Below are 17,910 nucleotides of genomic sequence, written 5' to 3' on the forward strand. Positions count from 1 at the left end.
TTTCTGTGAAAACTTGAAAGGTGTAACTTGCTTTCTTTACAATATGCATATAATTCATATACCTACCGATTGATCAACGGATCCGAATGTTTCGCGTACGTTGTACGTATACTTGGGAATTATAGGTGTGCGGGAAAACCTTTCGGTGTTGAAAACAAATAGTCCAAAACAAAAGATAAGGCTTCTTCTATAGCGAGTAAAACTCTTTTCTCGGGATATAATGTCATCCTCACCGCGTTTCGAGGCAATATTTAATCGGTGTTTTCTAACGATCGATTACAGATGTACGTCGGGAAAGGTGAACTTCAGGGAGAAGGAGAAGCAGGTCCTGGACAACATCCTCGGCCCGGGGCGTTACGACGCTCGAATACGTCCGAGCGGGGAGAATGGGACGGGTAAGTAATCCGTATTTGTGCAAAAAAATCTATCAAGTGACACGTAACGTATTGTTATATCATTACAATTATTATTATCATTACAATTATTATTATTATTATTATTATTATTATTATTATTATTGTTATTGGTATCCTTATTATTATTATTATTGTTATCCTTATTATTATTATCACTACCGAGGAGCTATTATATTCATCGTCGTATACTTTAATTACGTGTTGCGTTCGCGCGTTGCAATATTATTGCGCGAATCAAGGGTGAAATACAAAGAATGATGAGAAAATAATACCGGTTCGTTATACGAAATGAATATGACGCGTCTAGTGTAACGATACAAAAAATAATAATGTATAATATAAATTATGTACCTTAGATTATACAGCAAAAGAGATACCTGTGAAATATTACGACGTAAAACCTATTCGGACGTAAAGTTGAATAAAACCCTTGTATTTATCGAATTTAAATATCTCCCGGCTGCTTACATTGCAAACAAGAATTGATAGCCACCGCATATTGATCAGCGCATAAATTAAAATTTAATCTGTGATGCTAAATCGTCGCGTTGATAATCACGCGGGGGGAGAAGACTTGAACAGTTTTTATTTTTATCCTTTATTCTGTGTCATTTTTATTTTCATTTTTATCTTATTCTTTAAATATTCAGCTGTACGGAGACTCGTCAAGATATTCTTATTGCGGGAATACCTGACTGTGTATAAATTAAGGCATTCTTATAATCTACCTGCAGGTCATCGCGACTATTAATTTAAATTGAGAAATATTTGACTTTACATAATCTTTGACATCCGTTGCAGATTTAATGTGCCCAATATGTTATCTTGAATTCCGTACGGGTGGGGTGAGAGGGTCGCAATGTATTATAACAAAAACCGAAGACGAAATATCCATGTTGAAAAAATGTTCTACCGACGGAGCATATTTTTCACTTAAATTTTTTCGCCTCAACACTCCCAGGAAGCCCCAGCTCTTCAACTCCCTTGTCGTTTGGTACAAACCTAGAGTTAAAACGTGTGAAATTCCTTTCAACATAACCCATCTGAAGAGGGGTTCGCATTAAGCCTGGCAATGAGCACTAACCACGAAATTACCCGAAAAATTCGAGCCTGGTGAAATTAAATAATTAAACAACGCGCGCTTCAGACAGGATGCGTTATTATTTATGCACCGTGCATACGAACGAATTACTATACACGCCCAAAACTGTGATTCGCCTTTTTGCCCTCGTCTTCCTCTCCAGTTGTTTCTTTTGATCGTCGTCGTTTTCTTCTTCCTTCATTTTACCGAGTACAATTTAAACGCCGTATAAGATGAAGCACAAAAATATTCAGAAACGAATCGAAAATATATTGGTTATAAAAAAGAAAAGAAAGAAAAAAAAAAAAAATCCGCGATACGTACAATCAACGAAATGGAATCTGCAGGTATTCTTGTAAGATCTTCAAAATTATTGCCCAAACTCGCGCAATTTCTCTCGACGCATCGGCAAGGCAGATATTTCACAGGAATTTAACCCAAGGGATGTAAAATGTCTACGGGATAAATAAGGTTCACGTACCTACGTACGTACATACGTGTATCTGACACGTGCGCGCGAGAACACTTTGAGCCTCTGCATATTTACAAGTACCTACGCTACCTCTTGCAGCGCTCGTCCGCATAGCGAAGTTTGTCTAGCCTGTTGAAATTTTATCGCACACATTGCGGATATACCGACTCTCGAGGTATATCGCTGTGAATTTCGTATTTACAAGTACTTGCAGCCTAGCCGCGAAAAAGATCGGCGAGTTAGTTGGGCGTACATTCGGTCCGTTATAGAATTTTCACTGCCTCGTTTCGCTCCTCCGGAAGTTACTTCAATTTCAGATCTCGGTGTTTACGTATTCGAAACGGGACTTTACCCCGCATCCTTTCCATAAACTGGCCCAACATTTATGGCTCGTTTCCCATCCAACCAATAACCCTGCCCCTTACGAATTTCAAGCAATCTATCAACCGGCAGTACCGCTCTCTCTTTCTCTCTCTCTCTGCGTTTGTGCGATATATTCGAAACGCGCGTTACGTCATGCAGGGGTTTAAAGTCAAACCTACGATGCCTAGAATCAGTTATTTCCGTTTGGCAATTTTTTTTGTTAGAATTTATATCTCTGCCAACGTTACAACGGCATCGTTCTCTTTTTGTTGGGTTTATAAATTACGGTGGATCTGTTCATTAAATTTTATTCTTCATACTCGACAAGAAATGTGATCGTTTTCAATGAGTTCGGAGTCAATAACGTAAATGTCTACATTACATAACTCCTTATCACTACTCGTACCTTGTTACTGTTTGTAATTTTTCACCCAATTTTGTGCCTGATTGGTTGAAATTTATTTTCGTTCTCGTGATTGGTTACAAAATAATAACAGTAATTCTTACGCAGCTGAGATACCGAATCACTGCAGAAATTTGCCTTGACTAAAATTCCGAGATAATAACGAAAATCGTTTCTCCGCGCTCGGGTGTATCGAGAGTTTCGATAAAAAAAAATTGCAAGACAGCACAGAGTTACGTACGTAACGAAAATTGAAAAAAAAAGTCTTGAAACAGCACCGTCTTGCCGTTCGGTTTCCCAGGGTAAAACGTCGTGAAAATATTCGTATAACATATGAGATTCGATACGGTTTACGTGCACCTTTTATACACCTACCTCAGCGTTCCAGCGGAGTTGAATTATTGACCGAAGTGACGTGACATCGTACATCGGAGGATCTGCACGCCCGTCTATAAGTTATATTACACATACGTACGTACGTACGTAGAAAGTTATACGATACCGCCCGTAGCGAGGCACACCCGCAACGCAATACGTACACACGTGACGCGGTCGTTCAGCATCTACGGGAAAGCGTGAGCTCGGGGGTGCGCTGCGTTGCGGATGGAGGATACTTGGCCGCGTTTGCAGGGGATGGATGGCGGAGGAGGTGCGAGGGACGGTGCCGGGAAAATTGGCTGATCTTCGGCGAGGTTCGCGGAAATTATACAAACTTGTAATTTGTTGAGCGACGATAACGAGGCGACGCGCACCGACTCGGCAGCCACGCTTAGCTTATACACCCCGCGCCATAACCCGAAGTTTCGAATTTAAATTTCGACTTACAGGTTCGCCGACCTCCGGGGTGAGGGTTCAAGACGCCTTCCGCCCGCGCCTCGTAACGCCCTGTAACTGTATACGCTTAAATATATTATATAAAATATAGGCTTATACACAGAGACGCGTAGATTAGCCAGAACTGCGCCTGCAAGCTAAACAGATTTGTGGACCAAGGAATCCCGACGTCCGCAACGAACTTCACGGAATTCAACGGATGCGCACACCTTGCTAATTATACCTCTTACACACCCCTCAACGAGAGCCAGGCGATCCTGATAACGAAGATTTAACGCTGGGGAGATATTCCGAGAGAGAGAGAGAGAGAGAGAGAGAGAGACGCGCGTTAATTATACCGATCCTCTATCAAGCGTTGAAACTATCTTAAGCCTTGAGCATTATATGCCTATGCGATACATGGTATACCTGCGTATACCAGCTCGTGCTCTTCAAATTGTCATTTGGATCACCCCGGGAATCGTATTTCAACTCGTCTGTAATTACAGGTAATAACGTGATTAACGTACGTATACGATTATGTATCACATAGTTATACGCGGGTTATAATTTTGCGCATTTATAAATAATAATCAGACATCTTGTACAATACAGTATTTGATGTAGATGAATACGTTTGGCAATTTCGGAGCAAATATATTTCATCAGATGTTACGTGTGTATACTTGTTTGAAAGTTCACTGAGAAATTTAAGTAAATTGAATTGATTTACATTTTGTTTATGTAGTAAGAAAAAGTTTTGTACATAGTTTTTACAACGAAGATACCATATGTACGAGTTGATCCGACATTTTTATACGGTGTTTTGATAATACAGTCAATTATCCAGTTGAGACGAACTATACTTGAGTCAAAATTACAGAGGTGTATTAAACTAATCGTAAATTAAATTTATGTCAGAGAGCTTACGTGATTATTGCTGTGACAATTTACGGTTGGTCGAAACATAATTCCTTACTCGAAACAAAGTTAGTCTTCGCGATGCTGAAATTCGATCGATACTATCACGGTAGTGAAAATATGACAAAGAAGTAATTTCGCGAATCGCCCAGCCACGCTAGATTAATTACAGTTTCGTCCCCTCCTGCTCCTCGTCGTGTCATACGTGCAGTTCATATTGCGTGCCGTTTCAATCGATTGACAGAAATTTGAAATTATTCGACGAGTAAACATATTTAGAGGTCTTGACTGCAGTACGCGATATTAAAATACGCGAAATCGTGCGTATGACACTCGGCGCGAGTAAACAGACGCGAAACATACAAAATCCAATTTAGAGGGACGTTAATTTGAGGAATAAAAAAATGCCTACGACCGAAGACCGAGGCGGGTGAAACGAATTCATTCCTGGCACTGACGGACTGACGGAGGGATATGAAAAAAAAAATAAAATAAAATAAAATAAGAAAAAAGTAAAAAAAGAAAAACGAGAGGGCGAGAGTGATAGAGACCGTGTGAAGTGGGGTGAAACCAAGTAACAGCAATCGCATCGCCATCGGGTATTTGGAAAGGGTACGTAATAAACGGGATTTCCTTAATGGTACTCGGAGGAGAGTCCATATCTGGCGAGGGCAGGTTCAACAACGGGCTATGGGATATAAATAAAGTTAAACGAACACGCGACTCGGCACCATCGCCACGCGCGGTAGAAGAAGCAGCACGCCCGCGAAGGGTTCTGATCCTTACGAGCCACGGTGAATAAACTAGCGCCTAGGGGTTGCGTAGGTAAAATTGAGCAATAGATCACGCGGTTTGAGACTCCCAACAGCTACTCTAAGCCAGTGTTGTGTACTCTCGCATACAAACGCGCGCACGCGCACCTTATACTACAGGTATATCGCGCACGTGTGCGCGCGTGCTTTCTTTTTCACGGCGAAAGCTTGCAGCGGGCTTTCCCCGTGCCCTGTACCATACGCCAAACACTAAATTTCAGAACCCGCGAAGATGCCCGAACCCACCCAGCCTCCGGAACCCATTTCATTTACGCCTGTGTCTGTGTTTTACATGCAGTGTCTGCCCGCCTTATACCGACTGTGATAAAACTCTTCTTTGGGAAAAGGATGGGAGCCGAATCTCTCGGAGCGGATAATTCCTCGCGCTTGTGCAATCCGGTTAAGCAACAGACCGAAAAAAGACGGGGAAAAAGGTTATGAAACGATGCTATAACCGCTTATCCACGGGAATTCATCAAGCGCCTATCCACCCCCGTATCGCCTCGGTCAGTTTTGATTCTTCTGTCAAGTTTCCCAGAGTCGTGCCGTTTCGCAGCTTTTTCAAAATCCGTTTCAACCGTATCCCAGTCGTCCTTTCCAAAACTCTGGCCTATCGACCGAATCGCGAGTGTCCTCCACCTTTGAGTAATTCGACGAGGAACGAGATTCGCGCCTGCGCCGAGGGATCTATCGGGCGAAAATTTTGCGACTCTACAACCCCGTGTGTGTGTCAGCAGGGTTCTGGTATCCGCAACAGATCGCGAGTAATCCATACACGCGGACCAGCGGTACGAACCGAACTATGTTCTGTACGTAGGTATACCGCCCACGTCATATTCCGGGACGCCCCAACCGATAATTCAATATGGATGGGGCTTAATTCGTTTTGTTGCGCATGTCTCGAGCGAGCATCGGTACGTGCTGACGTATAATTAACGAATATGTTCACTCTCCGTACATAAAGGCGCACGTAGGTTGGCAAGGAGGGGGCGACGAGGGGGATGAGGGTGGTCCTCGTACGCGTCTACGACTCTCTGTGCGAGCCGCGTATCTCTCGATACCTCGTCACCAGGCAGTGGGTCCGTAATTTTCGTAACCACAGCATTCGATACGCCCTGCAGGGAGACGGAATTTTCGCTGCAGAGTTCGAGCTTTCGAGTAACGTAACAAGTGGCATCGATTGCCAGAAGAGCACCCCGTATATCTGAGCTTTGGTATTTCTGTAATTTCCTTTTCTACGCTTCGGGCTACTCGCTGAAATTCGACTGGTTGCCGTTTCGACGTTGGTATGTATGTATACATGTATATATGTGGGTAATAATTCACTTACAAACCTGGAGGCTGTGACTCGTGTTTTTTTTTTTCTTTCTTTCTTTTTTCTTCCTTTTTGTGGAAATAAAAAAAGAAAGCATCCTTTTCCCCTTTTGTGAGGGTTAGATGAAAACCTCGCATTCAATTTTATCTCGCAATAAAATTCTCTCCCTCTTTGCTCCGCATTCCGATGTGGTATATACATACATACATAAATACATACATGCATACATATATATATATATATATATATATACACGTGCATACATGTGCACTTATATAAATGTACATATGTATAGAACTCGGCGAGTTAGCTCCTGCATGTTTATATAACTCTCGGGTTGTAACGTCTCCGGCAGTTTTCTCTTGTCGAAGGAAGGATTCATTCGAAGAGGCGGCAGTTAGTCAGCACAGTTTTCCTCGTCCGTCGATGAAGGGTGTAAGAAGGGGCAAAGGGAAGGGAAGGGGGTAGAGAAAAAAAAAACTGGAAAAAAGTGAGAGAGATAGAGTGGAAGAAGACGAGCCTGCAAAAAGGAAATTGAATACACGGCGACAACGGGTTCTGAATTAAAGAAGGGACCCATGCGCTCGCTAACCTTGCTGGGACGGTTTGCACGATGACGCGCTGGAACTTGGAAGTAACTCCAATCCCAGGGTATGTCGTCCGGAAAGATTGAATGTGCCCCATGTGTACGAAGGATACGCCCTTGAGGGGCGAGCGGGTCAGGCTGGGTCGCGGAAAGGAATGGAAAGTCTAATTTGCTTGACGCCGGTGGGAGGGAAAAAAGAAGAGGACCCCGAAGGGCGGGAAGGAGCTCTCTGCGAGGATCGGAGATGACACCCGCATGGAAGATTGCCGGTTTGATTATCGCCGGCGATGATTATACGAGCCTTCCCCCTCCTGCCCGTTTAACTGCCCCGTCGATTCCGCCGCGGCCTCCCGCAGGTTCGGATTCTCTCGCTTGTTTTCAGGAATACCTACCATACCTCTCATACTTGGACTAATTTCATCGAAAAATATCACCCATTCCTATCGAAGCAGGCACTCGAGGTAATCCCAGACCTTGGCAGGAACGATTTGACGGTGTTTAATTACGTCGGAAGCATTCTTTTACCCCGCTGATTTGGAAATATCTTCCGACGATTCGCGTTTCATTTGGACACTGCCGAGAGCGATTCGCACCGCGTAAAAAAGGCGAGAAATTGATACCCGTTGGTAAGAACTTGCCGGTTGGGTACTTCTTGTTAGGTTATGTAATGATAAGCACCTCGTTGTACGCGATGAGCGAGTCCGAAAGTTTTCAAGAAATTATGATAATTCGAGTAAGATAAATTGTTCTTCTTTATTAAATATTCAGATTATAACCGCGCGGATGAGTTTATTAGTATTTTCAAGTATAATCAGTTGAAATTTGTTGAGGCGGCAGACGCGGGGTCGTTTCGGAATCGCTGCTTGGACCTAAATTGCAAACGCAGGTCTCCCCGATGAACGCCGGTGAGCGAGCGAGTGAGGTCTGCTACTTACGACAACCACTTTCGCCCTGATTGCAGCTAACCGGTTTAACGGGCTGGTTATACGAGAAAAGACATTCCCGGAGACACACCGTTCCTTAAAAGTCGTCCCCCTCGACGGTGGGGGATGTAAATAAGTCGTCTGCCGGTATCGAGTGACACGCGCCGCGTAACCGTGACTCAAGCTGACTTTAAACTCGGAAGAACGAGGACCGGGATCAAGGATCAGGACGATGCGTCGTCCGGAGGAAATATGCCGGGTCGCGGAGCGAACGACGTCACGTCGATAACACTGTTAAGCCCTGCGTTAGTCCGATAAATAGGTTTTCCCTGCGGAAAGTACCTTTGATCTTTTTGAACGACGCGGCGGATACGTGGCCCGGCAATACGTGTAAGGTACGCTGCGAGAAAACCGATCTCCTTTTCCTGTCTCAAAGAGCCGGCGAGAAGACGCCGGTACACCGGCAAGTGGATACACACACGCGTTACGCCGCCGTTCCACACGACTTTTGCCCGAGTTCAGGTCGTTCTCGGCACACGTCGTGTCGTCTGCGAGAGACCGGGCTAAATGATATCCTCAACCCAGTTCTCCGGGCGAATATTCGTTCCGGAAGACCCGCGGAATGCCAAGGTTCCGATCGGGATTGGTTACGGCTTCCGTGATAACGCGTTTCCATATCAATGCCCGATCAGTTTCCTTCTTATCGGCCATCGATTCGATTTCCCTAAAAGTCGGCTTCGAGCTTTTCACCAAGAGGACACTCGGTGTTTCGGTTTCGGTACGCGGGACTGTCTTGCCTGATATTCTTGGCGAATCACTTCCAGAGCCGGCTTGGAAACACCTTGAAATCGAGAGTCCCGTCGTCGATGCTCCGATGGACGGAAGTCGAGGTGAAACTTCACGAGGAATGAAAAACGAGGCTGGAATTTAGAGGTAATTCGACCACAAGTGCGTCAAAGAGAGCGAATGGCTGGTATACGTACGCGAACACCGTGCACCGGCCAAAATTCGTTTGATACCGATCTGTCGGCGAAAATAGAACGGCGAATCAGCAGGTAGCTGTTGTACCGAATGCCAAACAGGTGCCGGATGAAGTCCTCGGTTACTTTGAGGATCCGACACGGGAGATTATCGCGGTTCTCAAATCCTTTTGTCGGGGGAATGCCGAGCTTTAAGTGCGATCAAGGGTGAATGTACAGTCCTTTGTGCCGGTCGTGATTCAAATTTTGTATCGCGGCAATGAACCAACGGAACCTCGAACCAGACTGAATTCGGTACCGTTAAAGTAGAGAAACATCAGGTAAACAATAATTATTGTGCGATTTTACAACGAGTTTCAATGAGTTGGTTTTTAAAAATGCGAGTGTATTTCGTTTATTAAGATTTGACAACGAAGTAACAATTTTTCGTAAACATCCCTTGGTACGGTATCGTTACCAACGTCAACCTCGTAAGCTCGACCTTTTCAAGTATCACCCGTGTCAAAATCTCCAAATCCCAAGTGCAAATAGTTATCGTGTCAAAATTAAAAAAAAAAAAAAAAAAAAAAAAAAAAAAAAAACTATTCTCACCAGCTATAAAGTAATGGATTCGGTTACTGCGGTATAAAGTACATAACTTGCGAAGAGCAGGGGTTTCGGAAAAAATGAATAAGGCTAAAAATATAAAAAATTACGCACGGATCATTCACCTCGAGGTTTACGGTAGGTAGGCATAATACCGGAGTTAACGTGAGTTGAGATGAAATTTTTAATTGGGGTTCAAAATTTATTCACAAAGTTGACTCAGCGCGGCGTGGCTTGTCCAGTTTCATCATCTGTAACACGTCGAGGAGCCAGGGGTTGGTTTCGGACGGGACGCAGGGGGGAGGAGGGGAACGGGCTCGAAACTTTTTGCGGAGAATATAACGCGAGCGCTGTGAAAGGATGAGGGAGGGAGGGAGGGAAGGTGGAAGGTAGGCAGGGCCGACTATGAGATAAAAATGGCTTATCTTCCGGACATCAGACGCGCGCCTTACACTTTTCTTTCCCGGAGACACTTGGCCGTGTGCAGCCGAGGCGTCCGTCCGAAGGCTGGCCTTCTTCGGCTTCTTCGCAGCTTCGCCTTTTCACCGGCACTCTCTTTCCTGGCACATCGTTAGCGCCACTTATCGCTGGCCACCTCGTCGAGCCTCGCCTCGCCTCGCCTAGACTTATCTCCTGCAGCCCACCCCTTTTGCCCGGCGCCCTTCATCGCCGGCTAATCTTTCCCTTGTTTCGGGTTTGGGGGGGGGGGGGGGGGGGGATGGCTTTCACTGCAGCCTCGCGAAGCGATGTGATCGAGAGCCGCGATACTCGCTCGATGCATGCGGGACGCGTATAGGGTGTGACCCGCCCTTCCTCCCTTGCGGCCCTTGCGGCGTGATCTGGCTTTAAACGAGCTTAATAGGAAGCGTCGGCGCTACGTGCAGCGTCTAGGTCTCATCGTCTCGATAAACCGATTAAAATTTTACGGTTTTACACGTCGCGTGTCACAGAGATCCCGGGGTTTTTGCTCAAGGTGGAGTTGTAACGGAGGAAAGAATAAGGGGGAAGAAGAGGGAAGGAAAGGGAAGGTGGCGAGAGGCCGGGAGCCGTGCCGCGATTTAAATGGCGACAATTCCCCCCTCACCTCTTTTCCACCCACTTTCCAACACCAGCCCTCGCCAAAGAAGCGCTCGATACGCGACCCCGACATTCTCTCTCTCTCTCTCTCTTTCTCTCTCTCCTTTCACCTTTCACCCCCCATAATTGCATTGTTCAACCCCGGCCACCGCCGAGGCGCCCGCCTATTTTTTTTCATTCCACGATAGATGATGCAAAAATTATTTCCCGTGTGTGCGGCACGTACGCACGGTGATTATAATTGTGCTTTGCGGTGCCGTTTTATGCGGAGGCTCGGTTATACTGCGCAAAATGTACCCTCGTATTTATTATATACCGTTATCTTTTGTCCCGGGTATTAAGACGTTACGTATACCTGCGGCCGTCGAGCATCCTTATTTCCGAGTATATACCGTAATATTGTACGTAATGCGGGAGAAAAATCACGCTTTACGCCATTATTGAGTTTCAATTCTATCGAAACACGCGTTCCGCGATACTGCGATCTTTTATTTATTTAAATATTTATCGTTGCTCGTTGATAATCGGAGGGTGGGAATCCGGTCTGCGGGCCAAGGCGATAAGTCGGCTTTTAGCGACACATATTTGTATCAGCGATATCCTGGCCCCTGTCTTCCTTCTTTAGCGATCCCACAGCCGGAAGTTTATGATAAAATTAATTGCTCTAACGATCGATTGAAAAGGAATGAATTTGGGCGTTCTTGGATCTTACTACTTGTCTCAAATCGGTTAACCGTAGCGACGGTCTAATTTCCTTGCCCGAAACGTAGGTATAATATGCATATTTAGAGTGGCCTTTGATTAGTTCGCCATGAATTTTTGCCCGGCTCCCCGCCAAATCAATTTCAAATGATTCGAAATTAATTGCCCAATATTTTCAAAGATTTTTATCTCAACTCTAATCCTTCCCGCCAACAGGATGGATTTCCCCATTTAAAATACACGCGTTTCACACATATTCTCAGTATATATTTTATTGCAAGAGTAACAATGTTTAAAACAAACCTGTAACCGCAAGGTTTTAGTGGACATTAGTGATACTATACGAGGACAAAAATTCACATCATCGTTCCATGCAATCTCGGCGAATTGCACACCCTCGAAATCTCGGATTTTTTCTCTTTTTTTTTTCACTTATAAGAAGTACGTGTATTTTAAATTGGGAAATTCACTCTGTTGGTGGGAGGGGTTGGAAATGAGATGCGTATCTGAAAAAATTAAGCAATCGTTTCTTAAATACCTGCAGTTGAATTGGGGGGGCAGCCCGAAAAAATGCGCCAACACCTTAAATAACTACCACCCTAATATATATATAATATATTTAATATATATAATATATATGTATATGTATGTATAAATCTTTCGAAATAGGTGTATACAGAGTGTCGTTATGTATACCGTATATACCAGCGTGAAATAATTTCATCGTTCCGAAATTCCGGCTCCTGTGTGTAAATTATTTCTTCGAATACAATATTATGCGCGATATTTGGCCCGAGATACAAACTGGGGGAGAAACAGGCTTAAGCCTTGTCAACGGAGATGGTAAACTTTTCTGAATAATTCATTCAGACATTTTAGCCCTTCTCGTTTGAACCTTGAGAAAAAAAAAATAACAATAATAAGTAAAATAATAACAATAATAAGATGGCAAAGATAAGTAAAGGAAATATAGAAAAACAAGAAAAAAAAAGAAATTATAATAACAATATATGAATAAATAAATGAAGAAAGAAGCGGTGAAAGTGTATTACTTCTTAAATTACACCAAGCCTTCGTTGCAGCGATGCGGAAACGAAATTTTTTTCTTTCAATTTTTCATTTTTTATTTATTTCTTTTTTTCACATCTTTCTCCTCCTTCACCCGTTAATCATTCCAAAACGTATAACCGCGTATGCAATTTATTATACCTACGCATACTTTCCGTATCTGTTGTATAATATATGTAACACACATGTGAATATTTATTGGCAAAGTTTTACGTGTTAGTTTACCTACTCCACTATTTTATACGGCGTCGTACGCTCATCGATAAATATATTACATATTGATCGTAGAGTAGTGGATTGAATATTTTTTTTTAATACGTTATGAAATGGGGTGAAAAAAGAAACAAACGTGTTCCTGCATAATTGATCGAATATGAAAATAAACGATTATCGTTATGGCTATAAAACGTAGCCACCAAAGTAATACTCTGCCTTATTGTTTATGTTAGGCTCAATGATTCACTCGCGTACATAAATATAAATTTCTAACGACAAGTTACTTGATTTTTCTAATACTTATTCGTGTATATTTGACATCAGCATCGTCACTGTCACAGTCGTCATAATTATTTTTATTCCATGAAAAAGATGGAGATAGAGAGAAAAAGAGGAAAAAAGAAAAAAAAAAAAAAAAAAACAAGCGGACTACATAATTACGTAACTTTGCGACTTTTCGCGACTCCGTTAATTGAAGTGAAAGGCCTTGTGCCAGGTGGCGTGTGCATATATGCGTGTAAGAAACTGGCAAATGTGTTTACATATTGTGTGAAACAAAATTGTGAGTGAAAAACACAAGAAACAAAAATTAATTGAAAAGCAACCAACGCGCCCAAAGCGATCGACCCGTTTGGCTCATCTTTTTAAACATTATCGGAATCTTGTTAATTCGTTGATTTGTTCATTTTCTTTCTTCGCCGCAAAACTTGGTTCATCTGAGACATCATTATCCAAGTCGAGGTGAAGAAAAATTTGAAATGAAAAAAGCTTCTCGTCGTACAAAATGTTCAAATATTTGAAGCAATTTGTACGTGCACGTAATTTGGTAACATTTCATTTTCAAGGATGTGAAGAATCATTTTATTTGTATAGATAACATCTCGAAATTGAACGAAGAAATTTTTGAAACAGTCGCGATGCGTATCTCGGTAAATAAAAATTAGCGAGCCAGTTATTTCCTGTTACATTTTTCTCTAACGATAAGATATGCTGATTAAGAAAGCGAGTCAACAGTATTTTCTTGAGACATTCAACGGATGCAGCGATTCTTACGTCCGGGGTTGTCGATAGTAAATATTTGTTTTCAATATTTGTACCGGACTGAACTTTTCAAAAAGTTCTTTATCCCTTGAAAATTCGCCTATCGTGTATTCTGCGTAATTCATCGAATTCAAATTATATAACACGGGATAATTTTCATTATTTTCCTCTCCAGCGCCAATCGTACCTAATTAGAAACGTGTCCAAATGATGAGAAAAAAAAAAAAAAAAAAACAGCGAATTCAATCGGGATCAATTAGCTTTTTTCCAACAAGCAGTAATTCGATCAACCTGTGATTAATTACTTTACGACAGTTATTTTTATCCTGTTTAAATCTATATTCTACCGTCGTCGCCGAGCACCAGCGAATTTCGGAAACCGATGTTCAGAAACGAAAAATCCAACGACCAGGAGGCTTAGAATGAGAAATAAAACGAATTGACGTACAAACATATATACTATATGTATATATGTGTTATGTACATAATACGTGTAACCCGTGTGAAGTTGTCATCGTTCGCCTGTGTCACCTCCTACATACACATACATATATGGTTGATATCTTTGAGAATAAAAATGTTGCCCCCGCCCCCACCCGCCCCCTGAATTATCCAGAATCCACGCTATGCCGTAGCTTAACTCATTAAGGGGCTGTGTTATTTTTGCCCTTAGATGGGCCGGCCATTGTCCGGGTTAACCTGTTTGTACGAAGCATTGCAACAATTAGTGACATCAAGATGGTAAGTACGCAGAATTATCAGCGGAAACGGTATGCGAGATTGATCGCTTCCGCCTGTATAGAGGTGCAAGTAGGTAGAATTAAAGTTTATGACGTAGCTGTTGCAAGCGGCAGCAAAGCCACATTATTATCATTATTATTATTATCATTATTATCATTACTACTACTATTCTTATACATAACCAAATATAAATATACTATGTACATCCCGCAAGCATATTCCTCGTCATTCCCGTTATTGTTATTATTTTTATTATTATTGTTAATATCATTATTATTAATGTTACACACGATGTAACGTGAGAAACGGCATTATACACACATATTTATCATCAATTATCAACGTTTTTATAAGCATATAAGCAAGCATCATAGGATTAGTCGCTACTTGTCGCGGGGTGGCCAATTTATTTCAACCACCGTCCGGATTTCCGCCCCGCCTCGCCCCGCCTTGCCCGACCATCCCCCCTCGCCTCGTCATATCCGATATATGCGGCATTAGGGCTGAAACCCTTTCAGGGTTAATTGCCCGGATTAAAACTTTCCACTTTGTAGAAAAAAAAAAAAAAAAAATTAAATAAAAATAAAAAACATATTAACCTCGATACATTTAGACTCTTTCCTTTCAAATACCTTTCGGCAAAATTGGGCAATATTCTTCTCGACACGGTCTTTGCGTAAAAAGTATATAGTATATAGATAGATGGATAGATATATAGTATAATAATGTAATGGAAAGGGGTGATAAAATTTGGGCAGTAATTTTTTAGAAACTTGTTTTGTTTTTTCGAACCTTCGGTAAAAGTTCAGCCAGTCAAGGAACGCGATTTTTCACTTTTTACATCGTTCATTTGAGGGCGGTTTATTCGGGGGTGGTATTTTTAACTTGGTTCACCCTGCAGACACAAACATCGACACATCATTCGATACGTACATGCGTAGGGATGGATATAACGCATACCGGATGATAATTCCGGATTTGAATAAACCTCGAATACATTTCGAGATGGTTGAAGAGAATCGAGGATATAATTAACGTATTTTGAAAATTGACCGAAAACAATTTTCACCGTTTGCAGTCCTAGCCTCGATTCGACAAAAGTCTATAAATGTAAGTATACTGTGTATTGTGTTCTTTGCTCTCTTGACAAACGTCGAGCAAAAAAAAAAAAAATCGGAATAATCAGCCTGCGTATAAATTATATGCAATACCTACGCGATACTTATTCACCATACATAATACCGTCATCGCACAGTTATCTGATATACCCCGAATCCCAACACCAATAGAAGTTTAGATAGCGCGGCATGCGGCAGAAGTCAACCTCATTATTTCGTACCTTGCACTTTTCAGCGCCATCACTACACACGAATAAATATAGGTATACATATACGTGTGTCAAAGAACCTGTTAAAAATCACCTCGTCGCGCGTAAGTCCGTCCTCCCCACCTTTTTATTTCCCGTTTCACGTATCTTATACCGTATTTTACCCTGTATTGTTTTCGTCCCGATGAAAAGGAGAAGAAAACCAAAGGCAACAAATCCATCGCACGACGTTGAGACACACGAAAAAATGTGAAAAGCCAGCATTTTTTACCACGCTTTTACACCCCATATACCTACTTGTCTATACACGTTACACATATTTTATGTCAGAGTATACGTTGTACGTGTCCGAACATAATTCGCGTTCACGGGCGATCTCGTTGCGGACGGGGTAAAATAATATCAAAAAGTCACGGTTTTACGCTTTTTCTTCCTGTCTCTTTTTACTATCCCCCACACCGACTTGCCTCTCTTTACATTTTCGACGCGTAACACGCAATTCGCTCATCACCCACATAATACGTAGGCGTGCAACGGTACCTGTAGATCGATTCAGGAGCGATCGCAGTTCAAATGAATTATAAATCAATTGAATCGTACGCATGTTACACTATATAAAACATACATCTACCAAATACAATGGCTTATGTACACGGTAAATATAGATATATCTGTATTACACCTCTACAGCAAAGGTGAAATAGGGGAAAGGTATAATTAGAGGAGTGAAAATTGCGGAGGTGGTCGTCGATCGAGGACGACCCCCATTGACGCGCGAATTAATTCGCCTCGAAAGGTTGTATATATATATATATATATATATATATACATATTATACGTACGTACACATACTTACACATACGTACCCACGTGTTACCTACGAAAATGGTTACACCTACGTGTATATGTACATATATGGGTATGTAATACACGCATTTGTAGGTCGACCTGCAGGGCGATAAATGCGTGCTGCGCAAAGTGTCGTAGGGGCTAGAGAAGGGATTAACCTTTCGGCAAACAGCGAGGATCACTTTGCCCATATCTATACCTACGCACAAACATCCCCCTTCCCCGTTCACACACGTGAAGATATAATGTATGGGGTGGAAGGTGTCCGTGCATCAATTACTCAAGCACCCCTCCAGCCGACGGTCACGACTTCGTTTTGTCATCTAAAATACTGTAAACAAGAGTCCGAGCAAAAAGCGAACGGTGACACAAAAAGTTTCCATCAATTCTCGATATTCGTATTGCAGTCTGAACAGTTTTAATTGCCGTGAAACATTAATTGCAGGTAACGATAACTCGTTCAATATTTATTCGCACGTTGACGGTCTCGGAAAAGGGAGGAAAAACATTAAAAAAAACAAAAAATAACTCTGTATCGCAGGCATTGAAAATTTCTGTAATACGAAACAAAAATATAAATTCACGTCGTATGTCGGGACAGTTGTTTACTCCGGAAATGATTTTGGATTGAAATCGTCGGGAAGAAGAAGAAGAGGAAGAAAAAAAGGCACATTGCGCTTACTTTCTTATTTTGAAAAACATTTTTCCCTGAAACTTTTATATTTCTCTCCCCAACTTTGCCAGCATATTGCCGTATAACGTAAAAGTTTTCCGTACACACACACGCACGCTTCTACTCGTACATACGTATACGTATATATATATAATATATATATATATATACATATATATCACTTCATTATTTATACATAAAAGGCTTTTGCGTAGACTGCTTCGGTTCAATGGAAAGTTCTGTGATATTAGCTTGAAGAAAATTTCCGAAAACAGCAACCGCGAAAGGAGAAAGAAAAAAGGAAAAGAAATCGAGAGTTAGAATCTGCAACGATGCGGAGAAACGGAGGTAACGTCGAGGTCGAGTAACTAGCCTGCCAATTAAGAAACGCGCGACGAAGTGTTCGAATAACAGCCGGGAATAAGGCAGACGAAAAACGAAAGTCCCCAATTTCCGTTCGCAGCTGTAGGTAGGTACGTGTTTCCCTTTTCGCTTCAAACACACGCCTATCCTCTCAGGTGGAAATTGGAAAGCTCGATCGAACAC

At 42.2% G+C, this 17,910-nt stretch overlaps 1 protein-coding gene across 4 annotated transcripts in view; it reads left to right on the forward strand.

The window, feature by feature from the left end:
* LOC124297453 (glutamate-gated chloride channel) overlaps positions 1 to 17,910 on the forward strand; it is a 97,329-nt gene that overhangs the window by 51,186 nt on the left and 28,233 nt on the right. For 3 of the 4 annotated variants that reach the window (XM_046748503.1, XM_046748505.1, XM_046748509.1), the window contains one exon: positions 283 to 395. In XM_046748503.1, the coding sequence (XP_046604459.1) occupies positions 283 to 395 (113 nt within the window). Of the gene's footprint in view, positions 1 to 282; positions 396 to 14,447; positions 14,516 to 17,910 lie in introns of all 4 variants that reach the window. The other variant, XM_046748504.1, reaches the window with a different exon arrangement.

This window comes from Neodiprion virginianus, chromosome 2 (assembly GCF_021901495.1).
Source record: "Neodiprion virginianus isolate iyNeoVirg1 chromosome 2, iyNeoVirg1.1, whole genome shotgun sequence".
NCBI classification, from domain to species: domain Eukaryota; kingdom Metazoa; phylum Arthropoda; class Insecta; order Hymenoptera; family Diprionidae; genus Neodiprion; species Neodiprion virginianus.